Source organism: Pezoporus wallicus, unplaced genomic scaffold (assembly GCF_028554395.1).
Source record: "Pezoporus wallicus isolate ANWC-B61680 ecotype Strahan unplaced genomic scaffold, APGP_CSIRO_Pwel_v1 contig_6382, whole genome shotgun sequence".
NCBI lineage: Eukaryota > Metazoa > Chordata > Aves > Psittaciformes > Psittacidae > Pezoporus > Pezoporus wallicus.
In genome coordinates this window covers 1,839,496-1,864,347 of record NW_026638015.1, presented here as the reverse complement: position 1 = coordinate 1,864,347, position 24,852 = coordinate 1,839,496, and the positions used below count along the sequence as shown (strand labels likewise).

The window sequence follows — 24,852 nt, the reverse complement described above, 5'->3', positions numbered from 1 at the left end:
CCTTCCAGCCTGGCCTTGAACACTGCCAGGGATGGAACATTCACAACTTCCACTGTTCCAGCACCTCACCACTCTCACAATGCAGAATTTGTTCCTTATATCTAACACAAATTTCCTTGTTGAAGTTTGATAGCAGGGGGTGTCTGTATGAGGGCTGCAGGAGTGCATATTTGGAGATACCAGCTCTAGGTTTTGAGTGTGTCATTGTGGGCAATGTAGCACAGTTGGAATACAAGCCATCTAACTTACTCCTTTCCGGTTGTCACCATCCCTGGACTGTGTGGTGCATATGAATGACCCCACCTGTGGTTTTGTACCTGCACATATTCAAATATTACTGGCAGGCAGCTTCATTTCATCTAAAAATGCTTCATTTCATCTAAAAATGCTTCATTTCATCTAAAAATGGCAATAGTTTGAATACCGTCTTTCTGGGTGCTCTGTTTCTGAACTGCTTTCATCCTGGCACTATTGTAGGGTACTAAATGCAATCTCTTATATCCTATGGGTGGCAGATGAGTGGTGGTATTAATTATATTAAATATGGGGGTTATGGGGACAAGACTGACACACCAACTTGAAATAACTTGCTGGAGTCTGTGAGTTTCTGTGGGAGACATTAGGAAATCAGGAGCTATAAAGCAGTCTGAGCACTAGACAGGGGACCACAGAAGCTGTCCAGGACATTTGCTGGGTATCCTGGAGCAAAGCCACATCAGCTTCATAAAGGACACAGAGCTTCATAAAGAGCTTTCAGACAGTAATATGGAAAGCAGTCTAAGGCTTAAGTGGCATTAATGTTCTGATGCAGGTGGTTTGTGTATCATCAGACATGCAGAATGGTGACCACAAACCTTGTTTTGAAGTTTGTCATGAAGTTTATTGTCAGATGCGTTTGCACACCAAGACTCCACAGGGCTTTCAGAAAGCTTCTTCTCCCACTGCTGACAGCAATGATGGGAGAAGAGGCTGTTAAATGCTGTGTCACTTGAGGCAACTTTTCTTGCTCTTGATGCAGAGCTCTGCAGCCTAAATGGGAGAATGCCCTGGAAGGGCTCACTCCATGCTGGGAATAGCTTGAACGTCCTGTTGTTCCGTTTTCTCAGCCTAAACCTGTTTGTTTTTGTTGTTTGCCCCGTAAACCTGGTTTTGATACTGTCAAAATACACATGGTTTAGCTGAAAGGCAGCACTGCTTTCCAATTTCATGCTGGTCTAGGAAAGAGACATAGCAAAGGCAGGGGTATAGCAACCTTCACACTGAAAACTAGTGATTCTGCAGTCAGAATTCAGCCTAGCTGTGGCTTGGTGGAGGTTAGCCTGTGGAGTCCAGAGGTCTGATTTTATCACTATGTTCTGTTGTCCTCCCTCAAAAGGTTGCCTGGAATTGCCAGATTGTGTGAGACTGTGATCTTTTGTGTGTGAAGAGCAAGTTTTTGCTCCAAGTGGGTTTTGCACTGTTTTAAGGCTGTGTTTGCTACTCATGCCTTCATCATTCACTCATACACTTGCAGTTATCCCAGTCTCCATGATCTGAATTGGAAGAGTGTGTCTTCAGTTTCTAACTCCTGACTTCTATCAGGTAAAATATGGGTGAAGGCAGAGTAAAAGGAAATTCATCAGCATCCAGAGTGTTTCCATGGTTAAATCTGTGGTCTCAGCTTTGAAAGAGTCCTTATGATGCCCTGTCAGTGCATGCCAATTCTTACTTCTATGTATGATTGATGGTGCTTCAGGTTTTGCCCCAGGCTATACCCAGTCTGCTTGCAAGCGATGCTGGTAGTGAAGTTTCCACGCTGCCGTTATGTGTTATTTAGATTACAATAGAGCTAAAACCCTGCACCACTTCACAAGAGATACAATCCTTTCCCCCCCACCAAAGCTCACAAACCTTAAAACAAAGCCTGCCTGGGGAGCCTCTTTGGCACTGTATTAAATACCCTTGCTGAGAAATGGTTTCTTACAATTATGGCTTTCCTAATAGGCACCGTGGGTAGCATCAACACAAAGCTATCTGTGTTACTTGCTTTGACCTGCTTTAACCCTAGCCAGTCTCCTGGAGATGTGGAAAATGCCTATTCCATACAAAGGTCTTGCCTTTCAGACAAAGCAGAAGGGATTTGTTTAGAGCTCTGGCTTTCTAAGAGGAGATGTCATACTTTTGGGGGGTGAAAGTCACCCCATGGAGGCTATCTGAAAGCCTGTGCATCCATGTCATCAGCACATACGCTGCTGTCTTTGTGTGCAAAAATGAATTGCTCCCCGAGTCCCTCTGCTTAAGACGGCTCCAGGCGTGCTGTGCTTAGGGAATAAGGATATTTTGGGAAAGTGGGTATGCTGTTTGTGATGTCCTCTTCATTGAGGGGGGAAAAAAGGTTAACTTTAAGTAACACGAAATATTTGACCCAGATTCAAACCTCAATGAAGTCTGTATCCCCAATTTTGCTAGGTTTCTACATCCTTAAAAACTCTTTTCTTTCTCCCCTGAAGAAGTTTTAAGCCTCTCAGCAACATAAGTGGGATTTGGATCAACCCCTGAGCAGTTCAGTGGTAAGGAGATTTCCATAAGGTTATTATCTGGCATGTGGAAGGAGAGGTCAGTGTGGGGGAAGTGTTATGGGTGGTGATGGAAGTGAGTCCCCCCCATATTCATATAAAGAAGAAATTCCTCACTATGAGGGTGCTGAGGCGCTGGCACAGGGTGCCCAGAGAAGCTGTGGCTGCCCCATCCCTGGCAGTGTTCAAGGCCAGGTTGGACACAGGGGCTTGGAGCAAGCTGCTCTAGTGGAAGGTGTCCCTGCCCGTGGCAGGGGGTTGGAACTAAATGATGCTAATGTCCTTCCCAGCACAAACCATTCTATGATTCTATGATTCTATATTCTCACCTCAGCAAAGTAAAGCTATTGCCTCATCAATACTCTCCAGCACACACACACAGTGTTGCCTAGTTTTCCTGCAGCGTGAAGAGGATGCCTCCAACCCCCAGAGCCCCCAGAGCAGTGACCCCATGCTGTGCTCTGCACAGGACCACTCTCCTCTCCTTTATGAGAGCTGCAGCACGGGGCTGTCCGTGTCTCTTCATCAACATGAGGCATCAGCAGAGGAGGTTTAATTAGGCACCTTTTATGTCTTAATTCCTGGAAGTGCTGAAGTGTGCTTGCCTGGGCACAGCAGCCAGGCCCCCGACTGATGCTGGAGAGGTGGATGTGTTGCTATGGTGCTGGGAGGTGTCTCCAAACCCCAGTGCTCCAGCAGTGTGTCCTAATTGCGGCTGTGCAGCAACAAAACAAATACTCAGGGATTTCCATAAAGGCTATAATGAAAGGAGCATCCCTTGCTTTTTAATATGTGCTGAATGGGTTCATTTGTAAGCTTATTACGACTTCAGAGAGAGAAGCTATTAAGGTGATCATTAGCTGCCTGTGCAAATAGCAAGGAAAACCATGGCATGTTCCGGAATAACCTCCTTTTTAATGTCTGCACTCTCAGATGCATTAACAATAACCAGCCATGCTGTCTTTCATGTTTCCCCTTATATGAGGAAGGACAAAAGAGAAAGGAGAAGGGGGACAGTGAACTGCGTGCTTACAAAATAAGTTCAGATGGAGAGAAAAATGAGGTGTTAAGAGAGCAGCAAATTCACTAGCATGACATTGTGTGTCTTGATGCAGTATCTGTTATCCATTGGGAAAGCAAAAGCAGCTGGGAGCCAGCCTGCGAGTCTTGGCTCGTATCTCACTTAGTCCCTCTACTCCTGTCATCTACGTATGAATTGTGCTGAGGGTCTTTTGTCTGCCTGGAACCTGATCGCCGCTGAAGCGCTCAGATTTGAAGGGAGAGGGAACGTTTAGGAACACGTATGCCAAGATTATGGGAATTATTAACTCTCATTTCTTTTCCATGCAGAACATCTGAAGCTCTGCTGCGGGCTGTGGCCATGGTTCTCTCTCTGCTCCTTCTTAGTCTTTCTTAATCAGAAATATCTGTAGCAAAAGACTTTGGGTGGTTGGGTGTTTGTACCTGAATTGGGATGAGCGTACTTGAAAGCAGTCACATTTACCTTTCAAACCACATTAACTACAGTCTTATGTCTTAGAGTAAGCTAAAGGTGCTGATTACAGGGAAACTCAGTTTAGATTTGCACATGGAATATTTGAGATGTGTATCAGTTTGGCTATAAGCAGCATAACTTAGACTTCACATCTGCGTCTCTTTCCTAGGTCATTTCTCATGACCTTTACTTTATTCAAGTTTTCCTGGACATGTCATACCTATAACTTGTGAAATGTATTGATTTCCCAAATAAATAAATCACTCTGAATTGTGAGCTCTGTGGGACAAAGTATTTCCTATTGCGTTTAGAATCCAATGCAATATTTTTCTTCTTGTTAAAAACGTTTACAAGGTGACCATAATCAGACAAATAATTCCATTTCTCACATTTCCAGCAATATTATTTTCTGGTTTATTTAGTGTTACTGAGATCCCTGCTTTAAGATCTGCTTTTCTTACAGGATGTTTTTCCTAACCTTTGCTTTTCTATGGTGATTAAACCTGATTAAACTCTTTTCTTTTTGCATCTGTGTAGGCAGTTACCTTGAACAAAGAGAGCTTATTTTCTTTATATATCTATATATATAAAACAGTAAATGCATTCAAAGTTCTGTTTGGGTTTTCTTTCTTAAAAGCAATTAAGATGATTAGTCCCTCAATTAAATAGTGTTAAAGGGTGGGTTTCTTTTCCCCCACCTCCACCTCACAAAAAAGCACCGATACCAACAACAAATAAGAAGTTCACCCACTGCTTTGGAGCTCTGTTCTGCATTAAATCATATGATAAAAGCAGGTGTTTCAAACTCCTATGCATGTGCCTTTGCTCAGCTGCTCTGGGGCTGTTTTGCCGTGCTAAGGAGAGATTGTCATCATCTTTTTGATAGGACAAGGCCCTGTGGTTCATAGTAACCCCTTTTGATTGCTTCCTTACTTTAAAGTCATTTTCCTCCCCTACATCGTTTCCCTGAAGCCTGCAAACTATCGGGAAACTTCTTAAAACACTGGAAATCTTGGTCTGAGTAGGACAAGGTTGCCACAGCAACTGCCCAGTGTTTCCAAGACGTATTCCTGCATCTTTCAAACCAATCATGGATGCCACAAACTGCTGAGGCATTTGCTGCAAACAAAGCAAGGCTAAAGTAAAAAGAGAATAGAGGAGAGCTCGGAGGAGTCAGTTGTAAAGGTGAGATGTGTCAGGCTCGGGCGGGAGGAGTGGCAGGCGTTTGCACTTCATGTTAAATCCCCTAAGCGTCTGGAATGCCGTGCGAGCGTATGGAGTGTTTCAACACTTGACAGTGTCTGACGTGACAGTGGATAATGTCACTTGGCTTGTGATGCAGCTCCATGGGTTGCTCAGAGGGGTGGCATTTATTCCATCCTGAAGGGAAATATTTTCATAGGAAGCCACAGTTAGCTGCCTCCCCTTTGATATGCTAAAGAAATTCCTTTCTGGGACAGGAGATGCCTGTCAAAGAGTGCAATTTGTCAGCCAGAGGTGATCATATTTTTCATGGGGTTGGGACTGGTCTCATATGGGCTGGTGAACAGAGGGCTGTACCATGGTTCAGGAGATCTAGCACATCATTCCCTTTTAGATTTGTTTTTCTTACCTACAGAACTATTTGCTTTCTATTTGAGGGTGCTGAGGCGCTGGCACAGGGTGCCCAGAGAAGTTGTGGCTGCCCCATCCCTGCAGTGCTCAAGGCCAGGTTGGACACAGGGGCTTGGAGGAAGTTGCTGTAGTGGAAGGTGTTGGAACAGGGTGAGCTTTATGGTCCCTTCCAACCCAAACCATTCTAGGATTCCATAAACGGAATTAATATTGTTATATTATCAGTGCATATAATCTTTGGGTCATCTGTTTAGACAGACAGGCAATCAGTACCATATGGTTCCATTCTGCTGCAGATAATACAAGGGAAAATGCACCTGTGAGCTATCTGAGGGGCTCCTTTTTAAGGAACAGAACCTTAAAACATTGCAGGCTATCAGATGTGTTGGTTGTGTTTGCAGTATCTTCTTTTCTGAGACAGCTGCTGTCTGTGTGTGAAAAGCTGCATAAAAGAGCCAGACATGATTACCTATTGAACTTTGCTTGGGAAGGGGCCAAAGTGAGCAACTCATGTCTCTAACAGTGCTGTATGCACATTTGCACTAGGTGAAATTGAGTGGTTAGTGGCCTGATGCTGTACTGACACTTCAAACATGTACCCTAGCACTTCTCCAGGCATTATAGCATTTGGGAGAATAGGTTCTGCTCTGGGACTTCTGAATTTCCATTCTGAATGTCTTTGTACATGTGGAAGATTTTACCTCCAGATGATCTCATGTATTCTGTGCAAAGTTGCAAATATAAAGCATAGATGGTAAGTGTTGCATTATTGGTTTTGTGGCAAAGCTGGTGTTATGTATATGAAGCTTTAAGAGCCCTCTTTTTCCTCCTGTGTGTGATTGATGTGCTCTTCTTGGGCTTGCCTCTTCTGGGGGTTGCCCAAAGAAGTGATAAATGCTCCATCCCTGACAGTGTTCAAGGCCAGGTTGGACAAAGCCTTGGGCAACATGGTCTAGTGTGAGGCATTCCTGCCCATGGCAGCAGGTTGGAACTGAATAAGCTTAAGGTCCTTTACAACCCAAACCTTTCTATGTTTCTATGATTCTGCACAGCCTTTTGGCGGCAGAAATGTGTCTTCACCTAAGGAGGACAGAGAAAAGGCAGGATGTGTCCCAGTTGCCAAGTGCAAGGTCCTGCACTTGGGTCGGAGCAATCCCAGGCACAGCTACAGGTTGGGCAGAGAAGAGATTCAGAGCAGCCCTGTGGAGAAGGACTTGGGGGTGTTGGTTGATGAGAAAACTGAACATGAGCCGGCTTCAGTGTGCTCACAGCCCAGAAAGCCAACCGTATCCTGGGCTGCATCCAAAGGAGCGTGACCAGCAGGTCGAAGGAGCTGATCCTGCCCCTCTACTCTGCTCTTGTGAGACCTCACCTGGAGCATTGTGTGCAGTTCTGGTGTCCTCAGCATAAAAAGGACATGGAACTGTTGGAACAAGTCCAGAGGAGGCCACGAGGATGATCAGGGGACTGGAGCACCTCCTGTATGAAGACAGGCTGAGGAAGTTGGGGCTGTTCAGCCTGGAGAAGAGAAGGCTGCGTGGAGACCTCAGAGCAGCTTCCAGTATCTGAAGGGGGCCTATAGGGATGCTGGGGAGGGACTCTTCATTAGGGACTGTAGTGATAGGACAAGGGGTAATGGGTTAAAACTTAAACAGGGGAAGTTTAGATTGGATATAAGGAAGAAGTTCTTTATTGTGAGGGTGGTGAGGCACTGGAATGGGTTGCCCAGGGAAGTTGTGAATGCTCCATCCCTGGCAGTGTTCAAGGCCAGGTTGGACAGAGCCTTGGGTGATATGGTTTAGTGTGAGGTGTCCCTGCGAATGGCAGGGGGGTTGGAACTTGATGATCTGAAGGTCCTTTCCAACCCTAACTATTCTATGATTCTATAATTGTCCCAAATGCTCTGCTTGGATAAGAACCTTAAGGTAGTTTTAGCAGTGGCTGTGGTTCATTTACTCACCATCCCAAGCCTCATATGATTTTAGCGTTATAAAAGCCAATGAGGTTATTGTTTTAGGTATAAGATGCCCTGAGGGCTTTGCTCACTCAACTGTACCGAGGAATTAAATGCTCTCAGGCAGTGCAACAACCTCATTCACTCCAGTGTTGCAAGGCAAGGCAGTCATCGATGGTAAATGGGCCCGTATTACAGTGACATTAGCATTTTAATGCAACTAAGGAGGAGGCAGATTGACTGTAATTTAGTATCTAGTTGCATGGCCTTGTGCAGGTCCCCTCATCGCTGCTCTGCAGGGGCCGATTATAGTTACTCAGTTCACTTTGGAATCTAATTGGATTTACATGCAGTAATGTAGTCGTGTCACAGCAATGACTCTGCTATGCAAGCGCTATGAAATTCCAGTGCAATTAGTTATTTATATAGGAGCAATAGTTACAGGGTAACGCATGGAGCTGACAGTTTGTGCCAAGCTCCAGTACAGGAGCAGCAAATGTTCTACTGTTTTCTGAAGGCACTGCAAGGGAATGATATTAAGCTGATCCTGCTTCCACAGAGATGTTTCTCCTTACCCTTCACTGTAAAAGCACTGACCTGTTGCACAGGTCCAGCAGGACATGACTTCTGTCTTCATCTGTACGTATGGGCTGGCATGTGTTTGATTTCTCTAGATCATAGAATCATAGCATGGTTTGGGTTGGAAAGGACCTTAAGATCATCCAGTTCCACCCCCCTGCCATGGGCAGGGACACCTCATGCTAAACCATGGCACCCAAGGCTCTGTCCAACCTGGCCTTGAACACTTCCAGGGATGAAGCATTCACAACTTCCCTGAGCAACCCATTCCAGTGCCTCAGCACCCTAACAGTAAAGAACTTCTTCCTTATATCCAACCTGCACTTCTGCTGTTTCAGTTTGAACTCATCACCTGCAAATGTCGTGATCAAAGGGGACTGGGAGCAGATAGAGGCATTTGTGAATTAAGACATGTGTAAGCCGTTCATCTGGTGGCCTTCCTACTAGCTAATGTGCAGGAGACTGGATTTCTCCCAAAGAAAGGCCATCTTTCATTCTCCATTAATTTCTTGTTTCACTTACTACCTGCTGACTGTCTTACTCTCTTTTTGCCTGCTCCCTCTTCTCTGTGGCTGTCCAACTGTCTTGCTGCATGAGACCAGCCCGAGTCATGAGTTTATAGAATCATAGAATGGTTTGGGTTGAAAAGGACTTTAGGATCAGCCAGTTCCAGCCCCCTACCATGGGCAGGGACACCTTCCACTAGCGCAGGTTGCTCCAAGTCCTGTCCAGCCTGTGCTTGAACACTGCCAGGGATGGGGCATTCACCACTTCTCTAAGCAACCTGTTCGGCTGCTTTTCTTTCATCAAATCCTGCTTCTCACAAAGAGCAGAGAGTACAGTGCCCAGCAAAGAGACATGATGTGGTAGCTGTGAGCTGTGAGGGAGGAGGCAGGACAACGTGCCAAATGCATCTGCTCAGCCAGCTGAGGCAGCGTGGCTTGCACGCCCCAAGGATGGAGGCTTGCTCCAGCTTCCACTGTGTTCCACCAGCGACTGTAATTAAAGGCATCAGCTTGCTCCAGCCCCAATTAGCCACGGTGGTTTTGCACTTTCTGCAATCCTCCCTAATGGCAAAATCGTAGCTATTAACCAAAGAGAGTCTGTTTGGCAGGGACTTCCTCCCCTTTAGGGCCATAGAGTAAGATGGAATATTGCTATTGCTTGGCAGCGATCGCGCTCTTTCATCCCTCCTGACACAGCACCTGCTGGCACCCACTGAAGCATTTAAAGCTCTTCCTCTCTGTGGTGCTGCAATTTCTTTAAAATATTGTGACTTCAGAGGAATAGGAAAAATAAACTTCCTCTCCCACGCAGACCTTTGAGGGCTTGTAGGGATGTAATTATATGCACATGCCATGGGAATAAGAATCCTATCATTCTGGTTGTTTTCCTAATGACAGGTTTATATGGCGCAGTGTAATCTCTGCTTTAAAGTTAGAGCCATCTTCTCCTGGCAGCAGCTATCTCAGGATAACGGCATCACAGGATGGGGCAACTGAAGATATTGACTCTTAATTGCATATGCAAAGCACAGGAGGAAGTGTGCCCATACACAAAAGAGACAGATAAAAAGGGAAAGGTGGGCACCAGACTGCAAGAAGGGGCTGTGAGGCAGTGACACTGTTCTGTCCTTACTGTAGACTTTCCAAGCCCCTCTCTAGAGGTCCCTGAGCTGGTCACATAGCACCCTCTGAACTTCTACACTGGTGGCAAAGCTGACCTGGGGACGGCCTTCATACACAGCACTGTAATGAAGTGGGGCAATCGAGCAACTGCTCAGCAGATGCCTTCAGTACTTAGCAGCAGAGACTGGGTACAGATGTTTGTATCCTCCAGATTCCAAAAGGGAAGCCATCCCTGCTCATCATTCAGGGTTTAGGTCCACAGCGAGAGAGGAAGGACACAAAATGTGAGGGATTAAGGCAAAACAAAGAAGTCTATGAATATTCATTATATGGTTTATATTGTAATAGTTTCAGCTGCCTTGAAACCCTGTGTTCGCCTCCTGCCAACAACAAACGATAGACTTTTACTCACAGAAGCCTTAATGGGAGGCAATTTTCCAAGGCACATTCACAAATGTTTGTGGGAAACAGATGTTAAATGCACCTCCTCCAGAAATGATGAGGAAATACTGGCAGTGGGAGAGCAGGGATAGACCCAGGTGACTTATCTGAACCCTCACAGGGATGCAGTGGCTTCAGCAAAGCAATCTGTGAAGGATGAGTGAGTTACAGTGCTGAGCGACTGTGAGTGAATCATAGAATGGTTTGAGTTAGAAAGGCCCTTAAGATCATCCAGTTCCAACCCCCTGCCATGAGTAGGGATGCCTCACATTAGACCATGTTGCCCAAGGCTCTGCCCAACCTGGCCTTGGACCCTTATGACATGGGGTGCTCTTTGAATGGATAAAAGATGCCTCCTCCCCACAGGCTCTGCAGTGTTGGATGGGTGGAAAAACCAACCTGGGAAAGGATGCCCTGAGGAACCATCAGTCAAATGAGCATGTTAGTCTGTAATCCCACCTCCCTTTTACCAAGCCAGGGTTTGTCATTAGCATTGTGCAGGCAGAAATTAAAATGTATTGGTAAAATGGGAACTTCTAGCTCAAGGGCAGTGGCTGTGTGCACCCAGGTCCTTATGCCTGTGCTGCTTTATCTAATGCCTTTGGGTAGGCAATGCAGTGGCTTCACCATTCCTCTCTATTGCTGCTTCCCAGGCAGTGACAATGAGGCAGAGGGAGAGAAATGGTTTGCTCAACTTGTCATGAGAGCTGGCTGGAAGAACAAGGAACAGTGCCCAGTGTCTCAGGCCGTTGCTCCTAATGGCTGGGCTGGGCTTCCCAAAGATGCATTCCAACTCCTTTCCTATGCCTTTTCCATTTTCCTGCTAAATGGGCTATCAAGTCACAGCAGGTTAAAGTTTGTCTAAACCTCCTATAAAATATTGAAGGCGCAGCTGGTATTAATCTAGTCCTGTTGTGGTATGAGGTGCGTGTGTAATGGGACTATAGATTTAAACGTGGTATGTGGGCTTTTAAAACACCCCAAAGGATGTTAAAGGGATGCTGAGGAATCAGATCCCTCACTGGGTATTAAAAGCTCTTCATTAGTGCTAATGTACACTAAATTAAGGTGGCAATTAGACTGAGCATATTCATCAGGATGGTGTGTTTTAATAAATTGTGTATTTAACATGATTGCATTTTATTGACTTCTGCAGTAATTGTGTATTTTTCTCTTCCAGGAGAAGCTTGGTTAGAAGGAGATACATGGGACACACAGAGAATTAAAGAGTAGAAGAGACACCGTGCTTCAAGTCCCAGGATTTGTGAAGGTGAGTCTTGATTATGGCTCTTTCTTTGTGCTTTCTTTGTATTTCTGTCAAGGATGGTTAGGTGTGAAGGAGGGGAGTAAGAAATGCACATCTCATCTGCCCTCATATCATCTGCAAGATGTACTGCAACAAATTGTCTGCCTTTGGTGTCCTAAATAAACTGCCCCATCTCTGTTCTACCTAGAGGAGCAGATTTTGTGGAAATGATGCTCTGAGGGGGTTTGTGGAAAGCACCAGCAGTTAGATGTTTCCATAGCAGACCCCAGTTTAAAGGAGGTGGATACCACGGCAGACAGCGAACCCAGAAATCCTATTGGATCGAGCAGCTCCATGAAAGGAGGCAAACATGATGAGTCAAGCCTCCTTACCTTCAAGCTAAAGGGTGGGTTTCCATGTTGTTCGGTAGAGAACGTCGTGGAGCAATGCTAGGTTTTGGTGGTCCTTCACCACCGACGCAGCTTACAGCTTCAGGGATGCTTCTAGTGACATCTCAGCTGGGACAGCCTCTAAAAATTGATGCTTTGACTTGAAGAGAATCTAGTCTATATTTTCTAATTCCTTTATAAGCTCTCTGGAGAGCTTCAAACACGTCTTCTGCTTTTACCTGATCGCACTTTGTATGAATATGAAAGTAGGTGTGAATTAGCACCACTTGTTCCTCAAGCCTTTGGCTACAGGAGGTACTACAGAACTGGTTCTTAGGTTTTAAAGGAAGCAACAGATCAGTTCAGTGCACACGGTATCCATGCATGTTGGATAATAATGCATGTTGGATAAATATCTCTTTGCCAACATGCATATCCATGCATGTTGGCAAAGAGATATTTATGTCAAAGAAGATGTATGTGGACAATATGATAGAAGTGACTGAAAAAGGGGTGAGGGATGGACAAGGTGACATCTAGACAGCTCTTCCAATCTTAGTTATTCTGTGATTTCTATCAGGTATTTGAAATGGGGAGACTCTGACGAGCTATCAGGCAAGTGCACAATGCCTGAATTTTAGGGGTTTAAACCCATTTAACCCTGGGGTTAAACCACAACAGTAGTGGAATACAAATAGTCTGCAGAGGTATGTTAGGGGTGGGTATTATGTGGTTGGAATGGTAGGCAAGGAAAATGGTTCACATCCTTCTTTTCAGTAGAGAGTAGGAGAGATATGAAAGATGAAATGATTTAGACTGATGAAGATAAGGTGCTCTTGAGAGTCCTGATAGACTGGCACATCTGAGGGATGCTCTTGTTCCTTTTGCACAAGGTAACTTGGACATACCTTGGAGGCTCTGTCTTCAAAAAGCTTTTTCCAAGGAGGGTGATCACACATTGTAAGAGGTGCCCGGGGAGATGGGAGAATCTCAGGCTTTGTTGATGCTCAAACTAATATTACTCTGAGCAACCTGCTGTAACTAAAGTTGGGATTGGCCCCCGGTTGGTGGCAGTGGGTGCTTGTACTCAATGACATCCAGAGTCACTGCTCCTTTGCCATCTCCAGCACAATGGAGCAATTGAAGTGAAACCAGGGGGTTCAGTCCAGTGTGAAAAGGATATGGTGGGAGAGGGAAATGTCAGTGGTAGCAAAGAGAAACTTGGAAGCAGTTTTGGGGGGTGTGGTGGAGCAGCTGCCTTTGGATATGTGAAGTTCAAGGTAGCTGCAAAAGCAAATGTCAGAAGGAAGGAACTAAATGGTGGCTGGAGGACAAAAACGTGCATTGCCTTGAAAAACTAGGCTGTATTCCTAACTGATTACAGCAGCTGGGGTATGTTTCCTGGCTACCCTGCTGGGGATTTTGAGCCTCCTCATCACTTTGCGAGATAAAACTCGTATTAGGGAGGGTGAAATGTGTAATAATCTGCCTAAGAAAAAGCTGAACATTTATAGCTACATTTCAGACAAAAACAAATGCATCTCATGTGTCTCGCGGGTCTGAGATGGGACAAGCCAGAGAAAGCATCTGTCAGCCGCTGTCTTCTGCAGTTCTGGCTGTTAATGTTTGCTTAGCATTAAATGTCTCCTGTGGAGGAGAACTTAATCTGTCACAAATTTGGGGCCTGGAGGAGGGGGAGAAGGTATTTTTAAGAGGTGGATTAAGACATATGCGTTTGGGTTTTATCGCACTTGCATCAGCGTGTTGTAGGAGTAACTGTCAAGATTTGCCTTTTGTGTGTATGGCTTAGAAAGAAAAGTGGAAGGAAGAAGTAGCTCTGTGGGTCAGGATTCTCCTTTCATGTCAGCTATTTTCTCCATGCAGCCTGTCACTGGGGACTTGAGGTACCTTCAGCTAATTAGAAAAGCAGCAGTTGACACAAGGGGATTCATAATTACACTATTAGTAAGTAATGTTATTTGCATTTTGCTTGTGTTGATTGTAAATGGCATTAGTTGCATACTCTCCAAAGTCTACGGCATATATGAACTAGATGGTAATATATTTCGTGTACCCTGGAGTGATTGAGTTCTGACAGTAAACAGATTTAAACCCCACAAAAGAGGTCAGATCATGCTTTTGATTAATTTGCCCTGTTTTAATCAGTGCAATCACAGGATCCAAATGGTGATCTTGCAAGTGCTGTTTGGGAATCTGGATACCCATCAGAAACTGGAAAGCGTGTGTTATGCTGGGATGTGTGTGTCTCTCCAAGCTCGAAGTTCCAGCACTGAAACAGATGCTCAGAGCTCCTGTTTCTCAGATCAGATCAGTGGGTTGACATATTCTAGTAGTTTGCACTGAGCTGTTATGATGTGGAAGCTCTGACGTGCGTGTTCTTGGCTTTGCCAGCCCAGACCTTGCTCTATTGCCACTGACTTCCATTTGCACATCCTGAGTTGAAGGACCCTGGGATTTGTAAGCCCCACGGGGTGCGTTCCTGGCTTGAAGCGCTTCACAATTAGCAGGGTTTCACTTAGTTGTTGCTTTGCTGTGTGAAATGGGTTTAGAAATTACATATCTGAGCTCAGCACCACCAATGGGGACAATTTCTTACCCAGGCAAACAAGGGAGTCCTCAGTTATCAAAGCTGAGTGTGCCTGTGTTCATCCTGCTCCCACGTTACTATGACATGGGCCTGCCACAGAAGTTTGCTCAGTGGATTTAGAGTCTCTTTTCCCTTCTCATGCCTAGAAAACATTTGTCATACTGAGCAGGTGCATGGGCAGAAGCAGTGCAAGGAATCATAACTTAGGTTTGTCTTGGAAAAGAAAAGGAGGCCTGTACTAAATCAGAGCAGCTCCAAGGGAGCTTGCTCATCTTGCAGAGGAAGCAGACCCAGACACGGAAAGTAAAGTAAGGTGGGAATGTGATTTATCAACTCTATAAAGCAGCAAGACAGCGTTGGGCTCAGGCGCTGCTGCTTCTTGGACCACAGGCAATGTTTTTCATGTGGGTGCCTCAGCAGTGAGATGAGTGTGAATGATGTGAAGTGGCACAATATGGCTCAAGTGGTTTGCTTTTCAGTCCTTTTATGCCTAAGGCTGCTGTGATATGGATCATATGGTGGAGGATCAAGGCAGCAGGACTTATTAGTTCAGCAGGACTTATTAGTTTCTCAGATAACTTTCAGGCTTAGCCATCCTTTGTTTCACTGGAGCATAACTGTTCGTGTGTGTGGTGATGGGAATATATGGGTGCCACTAACTGTGGGGCTCTTGAAGTTCTAGTATCCTATTGATGTATCTGTATTTCCATATTGCTCTCTAATACAGTCTCCAAGCTCATGGGTTAGGGGAGCTGAAGGTTCACCTTTTCCATGAAACTGAAGAATTCTCTCCCACAGCTCCTTACCCTTCTGGACTTAAAGATAGAATCGTAGAATCACAGAAGCATAGAATCATAGAATAGTTAGGGTTGGAAAGGACCTTCAGATCATCCAGTTCCAGCCCCCCTGCCATGGGCAGGGACACCTCACACTGAACCATGGCACCCAAGGCTCTGTCCAACCTGGCCTTGAACACCGCCAGGGCTGGAGCATTCACAACTTCTTTGGGCAACCCATTCCAGTGCCTCACCACCCTCACAGTAAAGAACTTCTTCCTTATATCCAATCTAAACTTCCTCTGTTTAAGTTTTAACCCCTTGTCATATCCCTACAGCCCCTAATGAAGAGTCCCTCCCCAGCATCCCTATAGGCCCCCTTCAGATACTGGAAGGCTGCTATGAGGTCTCCAGGCAGCCTTCTCTTCTCCTTTCTCTATGAGGTTTGCAGACATGGCTTTAGACACCATCAAAAAGCTGTGGGCACCTCTTCCAGGCTCATGCCAGAGCTCTGTGCCCCACTCCGTCTACTGCAGTTGTGGTCTTGGCTTTGAGTCTCTCTGGGCAGAAGAGTTGTGTATCATCAGAGGCAGAAGAAAATAAACTGTAAAGAAAAATACTGCTTTTGTTCTGTGGTTCAGATTTGTGTCTCTCCAGAAGCGAGGTGGACTGTAAGCCTGGCTTTGTGGACCCTCTGTGGAAAGGGAGCTGTGTGTGCTGGTGGACAGCATGCTCAAGATGAGTGAACAGAGTGCTGCTGTGGCAAAGAAAGCCACCAGGATGCTGGGTTACATCAACAAGGGTATCACCAGAAGAGACAAAGAAATCGTCATCCTAGGCTACTCAGACTTTGTCAGGCCACACCTGGAATACTGTGCTCAGTTTTGGTCCCTGCTATGCAGAAAAAGGATGTGGACAGGCTGGAGAGGGTCTCAAGAAGGGTCACAAAAGATGATCCAAGGACTGGGAAGCCACATGAGGAAAGGCTGAAAGAGCTAAGCTTGTTCAGCCTAGAGAAAAGGCTCAGGAGAGACCTTATCACCATGTTCCGGTATCCAAAGGGTGGCTACAAAGATGCTGACTCATTTTCTACAAGGAGTGACATGGAAAAGAGGGGGGGTGATGGGCACAAGTTGCTCCTGAGGAGATTCCAATTGGATGCAAGAGGAACATTTTTCACAATGAGAACAATCAGCCACTGGAATAATCTCCCCAGGGAAGTAGTGGATTCCCCAGCACTGGACACTGTTAGGATTTAGCTGGACATGGTGTTGGGACATCATGTCTAGGTCATGGTCTTGCCAAGAAAGGTTGGACCAGATGATCCTTGAGATCCCTTCCAACATAATATTCTATGATTGCTTCTATTATATCCTCAGGATTCTTCTAGCTAAGGGAATCCCCTGAGAGGTGCCCAGCCAGCAGAGCATGCTGCTGTCCTGCCCCAGGTACATGCAGATGCAGAGAGAAAGCAGCTGCATGTCCACAGGAGACACTGTGTCGCACCATTTGCACCTCTGCCCGTTTTGCCAATAGGAAGGAACTGATTTGATTGCCACCCAAGTCAAGCGCAGCAGACACGCACTGTGATAGAAACCTGGCTTCTGCCTCGGGCAGCCCCTTTCTGGGAGCTCTGCCTGCCATTGGTTTTCTTAGCTTTTAGGCTAAAGCAGAGCAGTTCCCATCACAGTGGGAAGCACCCCACGAGGCTCGACAGCATTCACAAGGTCTGTGGATTAACAAAACAATGAAGGAGTGAAAAGAGGAGTTTCATTTCTGACCTGGTGAAAACCTTGCGTAGTTTCTGTTTTTCTTTCAGTGAATCGAATGTACTTTACTAACATAGCATATCACTGGATGCGGATCTATTTAGGGAATGGCATTTGCAGTGGAGAAAGGGAAAGAGATGGGTTCGGAAGCATGTGGGCTTTGGGAAGGCTTCTCTAGGGAGCTAAGCAGACTTGTGCTTCTGTGTTTGCGAATGTATGCATCCATCTGTGCATGGTGCCATGACTGCATTATCTTCTGTTTCAGTCAAAGTTTTACTGTTTCACGTATTTATTTGTCTGTCCCTTTAGGGTAGTTGATGACTTAATTGGATATAGGGAGACTTCATCAAACAGGAAGCAGCACTTTCTTCATATGTAGCCCCACCTGGTCAGGATTTATAGCTGCTCTTCCAATAGGAGTACTGTCCTAAGCAGTTTGTTGTCTAATTCAGACGTGGGGTTTCAAACTGGTTAAGATTCCTTAGCATTTTTCCTGGTCTTAAAAGCTTGCCAATGTCAACCCATGGGCTCTGCCTGCAAAAGACCTGTGCGGGGTGGGGTGTAAAGCATCATAATTTTACTGCACAGTCACAATGTATGGTGTGCCCCAAGCTGAGTAACTGTGTGAGGACAGCATCCTCAGGCCCTCCCACATCCACACAGTGCAGTTATCCCAGCCCAGCATCTCCAGATGTCAAGTTTCATGTTTGAGTGGCATTCATTCTGCGGAGGAAGCTTGTATGGAGCTAACTATCCCAGATGCTTGTGAGTCTTTTAAATGGATATAGCTTATTCTGGCTTCTGTGTCAATATGACCTGTTTTGTTGTGATGTGGGCAGGTTCATTCAATGCTTCTTAGACTTGACAGGCTCTAGGGACTGGGAAAAATAATATCTTATGTGCAGAGGGGTATTTTTTCCCTCAGCATCTTCCTCTGCAAGCAAAGCTAGACCTTTCCTCTCCTGCAACCCTCCTCTTCATACCTGTGTTCACCTTTAGACCTGGAAGAATGCAAAGGGACTTAGTGGTGATCATTATCTCATGCTAGCCTGTGCTATATTGCCTTGTTCAGGTAAGAAATGAGCTTTTCTGTGTAATGAACTCCACAGGACCTTGGAGGAAGTATGAGTGGAGACAGGATTTTATCACTCTAATAGTAAATGAGTGTGCTAAGGGAGTGTTGATGTTTTGCAGGAAGAATTGGGTCAAGGAGCCTGAAGACCATGGAGGGAGACTGCCTGAGCTGCATGAAGTACCTGATGTTTCTTTTCAATTTCTTCATATTTGTAAGTATTTAGAACCCACTTTCTCTCCTGAATCCTCCTGTTTTGAGCAGCCTGCTGCTCCCCAGCAGGACAGGCTGTAATTTGGTCACATCATCACAGCACAGAATGTCCCCTCAGCTTTGCACTAGCAATCACGGAGGGTTTTGCTGCATCCAAAGATGCTCAGACATTCTGCAAGCCAGCGCTGTGGTCACTGTTGTTTGAGTTATTCCTGTCCTTGTCAAGGGAGACCAGAGGGAAAGCTGTAACTGGTGGTGTACATGGATCTATCCTGGAATGGCAGAATTGTTTTCTAGTCCTGGACACCCTGCTGAGGTTTTCACATTGGAAGCACAGTTGTTTTCCTGGTTTTCACATGGAAACACAGTTGTTTTCCTGGTTTTCACATGGAAACACAGTTGTTTTCCTGGTTTTCACATGGAAACACAGTTGTTTTCCTGGTTTTCACATGGAAACACAGTTGTTTTCCTACCATGCATTGGGTCATTCTCTGTCACCCTATTGCTCTAGTCTGTGACAAGAAGGGTGGGAGCACCCAGCCACCTTGGCTTCTGTGGTGGCAATGGTTCATGTGTGCCCCTTCGCTGGGCTGCTGCTTACAGATAGTTGCTCTCTACAACCACCTGAAAGGAGGTTGTAGTGAGGTTGGAGTTGGTCTCTTCTCCCAAGGAATAAGGGATGGGACAAGAGGAAACAGCCTCAAGCTGCACCAGGGGAGGTTTAGATGGAGCTGAGGAATGATTCCTTCCCCAAAGGGTGCTCAGGCATTGGATCAGGCTGCCCAGGGCAGTGCTGGAGTCACCGTCCCTGCAAGTGTTCACAAAGTATATACACGAGGTCCTCAGTGACATGGGGTAGTGGTGGCCTTGGCAGTGCTGAGATTGGACTTGAAAGTCTTAAATGTCTTTTCCAACCTGGTTGATTCTATGATTCTATGGGGCAGCAGCGCAAGGTTCAGTCTTTCAACATTAGGGAGGTTGTAAACAGCTGGTAGGGACATGTCAAGGAAGGTGCTTTTGCTGCAAATGGTCATTTAGTGAGCAAGAGATAGCATATCAGCAGTCACCTTCTGAGTGGAGAATATATGCCACCGAGAAACAGAAGCTCTCCAAGTGAACACTTCTAATCAAAACATAGCAATGAACCCAATTTTCCTGCATCAGTTGCTTTACGTTGACCTATGTCTCTCTCCTTGTGCCATGACAGCTGGGAGGAGCGTGCCTGCTGGGCCTTGGGATCTGGGTCATTGTGGATCCCACGGGCTTCCGAGAGATAGTAGCTGCCAACCCCCTGCTCTTCACGGGAGCCTACATCATGCTGGCTATGGGAGCCATGCTCTTCCTGCTGGGTTTCCTCGGCTGCTGCGGTGCCATCCGTGAGAACAAATGCCTCCTGCTATTTGTAAGTGTCTGTTGGCCTTTTGGAATGGGGGTGACTGAATAGATGATGCTGTGATAAGTGCATGAAATGGGTGTCTGTTATTGTAGCTGTTATTTCCTTAGATAGTAAATAGGCTTTGGGTACTTTTGCACAGCTAGAAATACAGGGAATTTTCTTTTTCCCTGTACCAGATTTGAGCCCAGTGCTATGGAGTCTGGGAGTGTATTTGACCTTGTTAAGCTTTGTTTCAAAATGTTCCCATTTGGTTGTTTGGATTGTCCTTTTATTTTTATAAAGTGACCAAAAATGGTCCTTTCTTGGCCACCCAAACCCCACTGCTCCACTTGTGGATTCATTCCTCAGCGGTTCACAGCAAAGCAGAGAGAACATGTAGAGCATCTGTGTAACAGAGCCCCCATGTCAGCAAAATGAGCAGCTCAGAACCACATGGTGGTCTGTCACTGCAGCTCTCAATAACTGGTTGCTCCCTTATGCAGCCTATTCTGCTCCTAAAACGTACCAGATTTGTTCTCTTCAGGCAGATTTTCCCCTGACTGATAGGGTTAAATTCCATCCCTTGTGGTCATCAAATAATATTTCCAAAGAGATTAGCCTCTAAAATAAGTCACTTTTGACCTCTACCATAAGTTCTGATACTGCAGGGTTTTCAGCCATTATCTCTTACTGGAAGGCATTACAAGTTCCGTGTTGAAAGACAAAAATCATCAGGTTTACTTTGCATGACCTTCTGCTTCCCCATTTGGGTCTGTTGGGTGTTGGGGCTTTGGGTTTTTCCTTGTTAGGGGTTTTGAGGGGGTTGGTTTTGTTTTGTTTAAATCTTCATCTTATGGTGTTTTGCTATGGTTGTATCTTGCATAACAGCTTCATGGTGCAGAAGAGACTTGTGTCTAAACAGAAGAGGAAAGTTCTCTTTCCGGAATGCAAACCCATTCTTTCCTAGAGATAAGCATGGCTGCACTGAAGGAATTCTCTATGGCCTTTCGCTCACCCACACCTTGAATTCATAACCTGCAAATGAGAGCCCTGTTCTGGAAGCCATTGTGGCTTGATTTAGTGCCTCACCTCACAAGTAAATCAGCAAACCAAATGTGCCTGTGAGGTTAGGAAGATCTGCCCAGAGGAACCTAGTAACACGCAAAGGATCAGGCACAATAAGCCAGAGGTTACTCCAAAAGCTTGTCCCTGTCAGATTGAGAAACTAAAAGTTATGTTTGATGACAAGTATTGATTGAAAGCGGATGGGAGTGTAATATTTTCAGCTTGGACCATGTCCACTGCATATAGACTGGCTGGAGGAAGTTCTCTCCTGATTTAACATCACAGAGTTGCATCATGGTTTGAATGGTCCTTCTGGTGCTTTTAGTTATACTCCAGTGCACTCAGTTTTGTGGTTCTGATTGTTAGAGATAGTCCTTATCCCTGCTGCTTTATCTATTTACTTTTGCTATTATTTTATACTTGGACTGGGAGAAATACATGGGCTGAGAGCAATGCTGTGGACTAGGCGAAACTCTGAAAGTAGTTACTGGATGAGGAGTTGGTGTTCCACCTTGATCAGTTCTTCCAGAGCTTCTGGCATGGCAGAGGGGTTGGAACTAGATGATCTTAAGGTCCTTTCCAACCCTAACGTTTCTATGATTCTATGATTCTATGGTATCGAAGTCAACTTGTTAAACAACAGCAGTGATGCCCTCAGTCAGGGATCTGTGCTGATACCAAGTGAAAGAGATATCCTGCTTTTTGGGGGACCACACCAGCTGATGTTAAAATGCATAAAGGACCTGTGAAACCAGAAGTCTGATGCGAGTAAGTTGTAGGGTTTGAAAAGGCAAACCATTCATGAGCATGGAAACTCCCTGTGAAGCGCAGAGTGTGCGGCTTCAGGGGGGTGGTACTTGGGGGAAAAGTTGCTAGATCAAATCAAGCCCACTTACAAAGTTGTTAAAGAATTGATGAGCCAGAGAGCTGCTTGAGTGAGATTTCACAGCGATGCATAATGCATGTCTGAAGCTTTTAGTCCAAATGTAAACAGGAGATAGAAGGGACACGACAGATGCGCAAATGCGTGTTCTCTAGGTTCTGGCTTCTGTGCCTGCAAGAACTTGTATTTTAAATCAAGCTGCTTGTCTCTTGGTACAGAAGCATCACTGTGTAACCTAACATGTTGCATTAAGCACAAGGCTGTGAAGTTTCTAGATTTCCCAGCATTTGGACTTGGCTCGTGAAAAGCAGCAAACGTTGGCCTGCAAATCAGACATTGAGTAACTTCTAGATTGTCCTCAAGGCCTTCTGACTGCAAAAGAACACCATGAAAATCAGAAACTAAAATGCTGCTGAGCATACAACATTATATCACAGGACTGATTCAGCTTTGCAGCAAGAACCATCCATATTAATTTCATTTGTCTTAGTTTTGACTGCATGTATCCTGATTCGCACTCTTGTAATCTGGACGCAGTAGCCCCTGAAACTTTATCAGCATGAAAATGTGGGTCTTTTGGGTTAAAGGCTGTTGCTGCTTTTTGTGGAACAGCATTGGAGAAACTGGAGCAGTAGATGAGATGTGAAAAAGAATCATGAAACACTGATTTCAGGGAACATCTGATAAACCTACAACCATCACCAGGAGCTGAGGCAGGAGTGTTGACCAACATGCAAGACCCCACTCCTCAGGAAGTTTACCTTGCATGTGGGGGTTACCCATGTTCAAATGTTGGGAATTCAGCATGAATTTGAACGTGAGGCTGTTGTGTCCCACACATTAACCAGTTGGCTATTTAGTGCTCTCATCCATCAGTAATCAATTTAATTTTGGGAGGCAAAACAAAATAAGCAGATTTTGACTCTCATTAAAATGCAGAATAAGAGCAAGTTCTGAGACACTGATGATCCATCTTCTTTTTCTCATCAGCCCTAATGGCTGCTCATGTCTTTTCTACAGTAACGGTTATAAATCTGTAGTGCAGACTGCACAATATAAGTGTAAATCAGTTTGGAAATGATAATGAAGCTTATCAGAGATAGTCTGGGAGTAACTGCTTCCACTTCTTCACAGACCTGAGCTGGAGCTTGGGTGAACATGTGTCTCCCAGTAATCAGTAAATGAAATGCAATTAGCAAGGTGATGGGATTAATCACTTCATGGCCACCTTAGACCTCTTTGTGACTACGCTGAGATCCCTTGATGGATGATGATGTGAATTTGCAAAGCATCCTTCATTCTCATCACTTGTTCTTTGCCCTCCTGTGGTGAAATTAAAACAGTCTCTGAGCAGGAAGAAAAGAAACCACACAGAAAACTCTGGCAGCAAGAATAAATTAGAGAGTTAACTAGTTCAGCAAAATCAAGCCAACAGCATCCTATTAGCAGCCCAAGTCCCTGCTCATCTGACTCTCCTTGTTTTGTCATCGGAGTCCAGGCTCCTTTTCTTTTGTTTTCCCTGCAGAAGCAGGTAGACAAATGGGACAGGATGGTGCGTGCACTTTTCCAGCGTGGAAAAGTCACTTACAGTCCTGATAATTGACAACAAAACAACATTTTGCCCATTTCAAGCAGGTCTTTTGAATTCTCTTTCCGTTACCAAAATGCAGAGTGCACAGTATTTCAGACAATGTTTATAAATCATTGCTTGGGGATCACAATAGTACTTCTGGCCCCATCTGCCTGCCTTCTGTTTCAGAAAGACCTTCAATAACCTTCTCATGAACACAAAAAAAAAACATCCAGGCTTCTCTTGTGTTCATTTCTACTTGTTGCTTCAGCCACCTTCACTGGTAACATATACTGTGCGTATATTGCCCTCCATGTGATGTTGTCTTTATTCTCTGTTCACTCCTGGTTTCCTCACATGGTTCCAAAACCTGAGTTCATTTCTGAACATTCACTCAGCTTTGTAAAATCATCTTCGAGTCTGTGGGTAATTCTTGGGATCCTTGAATATAGAATCACAGATGGTGATTTCTCCTTTATAAGAACAGAAAAGCCTGCCCATCTAGTTCAGATTTATGGTTCCTCAAGCCCACTACTTTGTCTCCAAGAACGGAAATGAATGCCATTGTGGGATAGGATAGAGCCTAGCCACTTTCTGCTCTGTTCTCATAGGTGCTCCTCAGCACCCATAGTTGTTTTAAGGTCTTAGAGGGCACATCCCTGCCTATTCCTTGTACTGTTTCTTATGGACTGCAGAAGCATGAAACTAGCACAAGGCATCAATGCAACAGTGCGCTTAATGTAAGGATATGAATATGCACACTATGGATGCTATACAAGACATGGATGATATTTGCATAATCGAATTAAAATTATGACGGTATGTTATGAACTTTTTGGAGAGGTTCTGTGTGGTTAATACTTAACTCAGTGCAACCCCATTGTGTGGAGAGGGATATTAATCAAGGGTAATCTTGTCCTGAAATGTAGAATACTCTGAAAAGAGTCCATTTTTGGTCAAAGATGTAAATAATTATGTTCCACTACCTCCTTCCATACACAATGAGCTATGATTGTATTACAGTAAGATTGTTTATGTTGTAGTGATGGGTGTGTGTGCATATGTAGGTATACGCTTGTGATGCATACATCTGTGTCAGCACAATTTAACACTGTATGAGCATCTACACAATCATATTACTTTTTCCATCCCAGTAGGCTTTACTGTTTTAACCTGGTACACATTTATTATTGGGAAATGCCATGTGGCCTGTAGTCTTATTCCCTTTCATCCATTAGAGCCAGGCAAAAGCATCCCAAATCCCACATCTTGTGACAGCAGAGAGGGGCTGTTTCTGCTCCAGGTTACCTACTCGTAGGGGTTTTTTAACTCTCAGGGAAAAAAAGTTTCCTTGGTTATTTGGGGTTGGAACTAGATGATCTTAAGATTCCTTCCAACCCTAACCATTCTATTTCTTCCATCTCTTTGGTGACTAGCAAACCCCTGTGTTCCTACTACCTATTGCGAGCACCTAATAGTATGATATGTTTGGTTGATTTGTATTTCATCTTCTCTTTTCCAGTTCTTCATGTTTATTTTGTTAATCTTCCTGGCGGAGCTTTCAGCTGCTATCCTGGCTTTTATCTTCAGAGAAAATGTAAGTACCCAATGGTGGGTGAA

The 24,852-nt window shown here is 45.0% G+C and overlaps 1 protein-coding gene across 2 annotated transcripts in view; it reads left to right on the top strand.

Annotated features, from left to right (window-relative positions):
- Positions 1-24,852, top strand: part of TSPAN18 (tetraspanin 18) — a 123,182-nt gene that overhangs the window by 88,360 nt on the left and 9,970 nt on the right. Inside the window, exons 3-6 of one of the 2 annotated variants that reach the window (XM_057408733.1) lie at positions 11,447-11,536; positions 18,249-18,340; positions 19,547-19,741; positions 24,755-24,829. In XM_057408733.1, the coding sequence (XP_057264716.1) occupies positions 18,278-18,340; positions 19,547-19,741; positions 24,755-24,829 (333 nt within the window). In that variant the 5' untranslated portion in view covers positions 11,447-11,536; positions 18,249-18,277. The remainder of the gene's footprint in view (positions 1-11,446; positions 11,537-18,248; positions 18,341-19,546; positions 19,742-24,754; positions 24,830-24,852) is intronic. The other variant, XM_057408734.1, reaches the window with a different exon arrangement.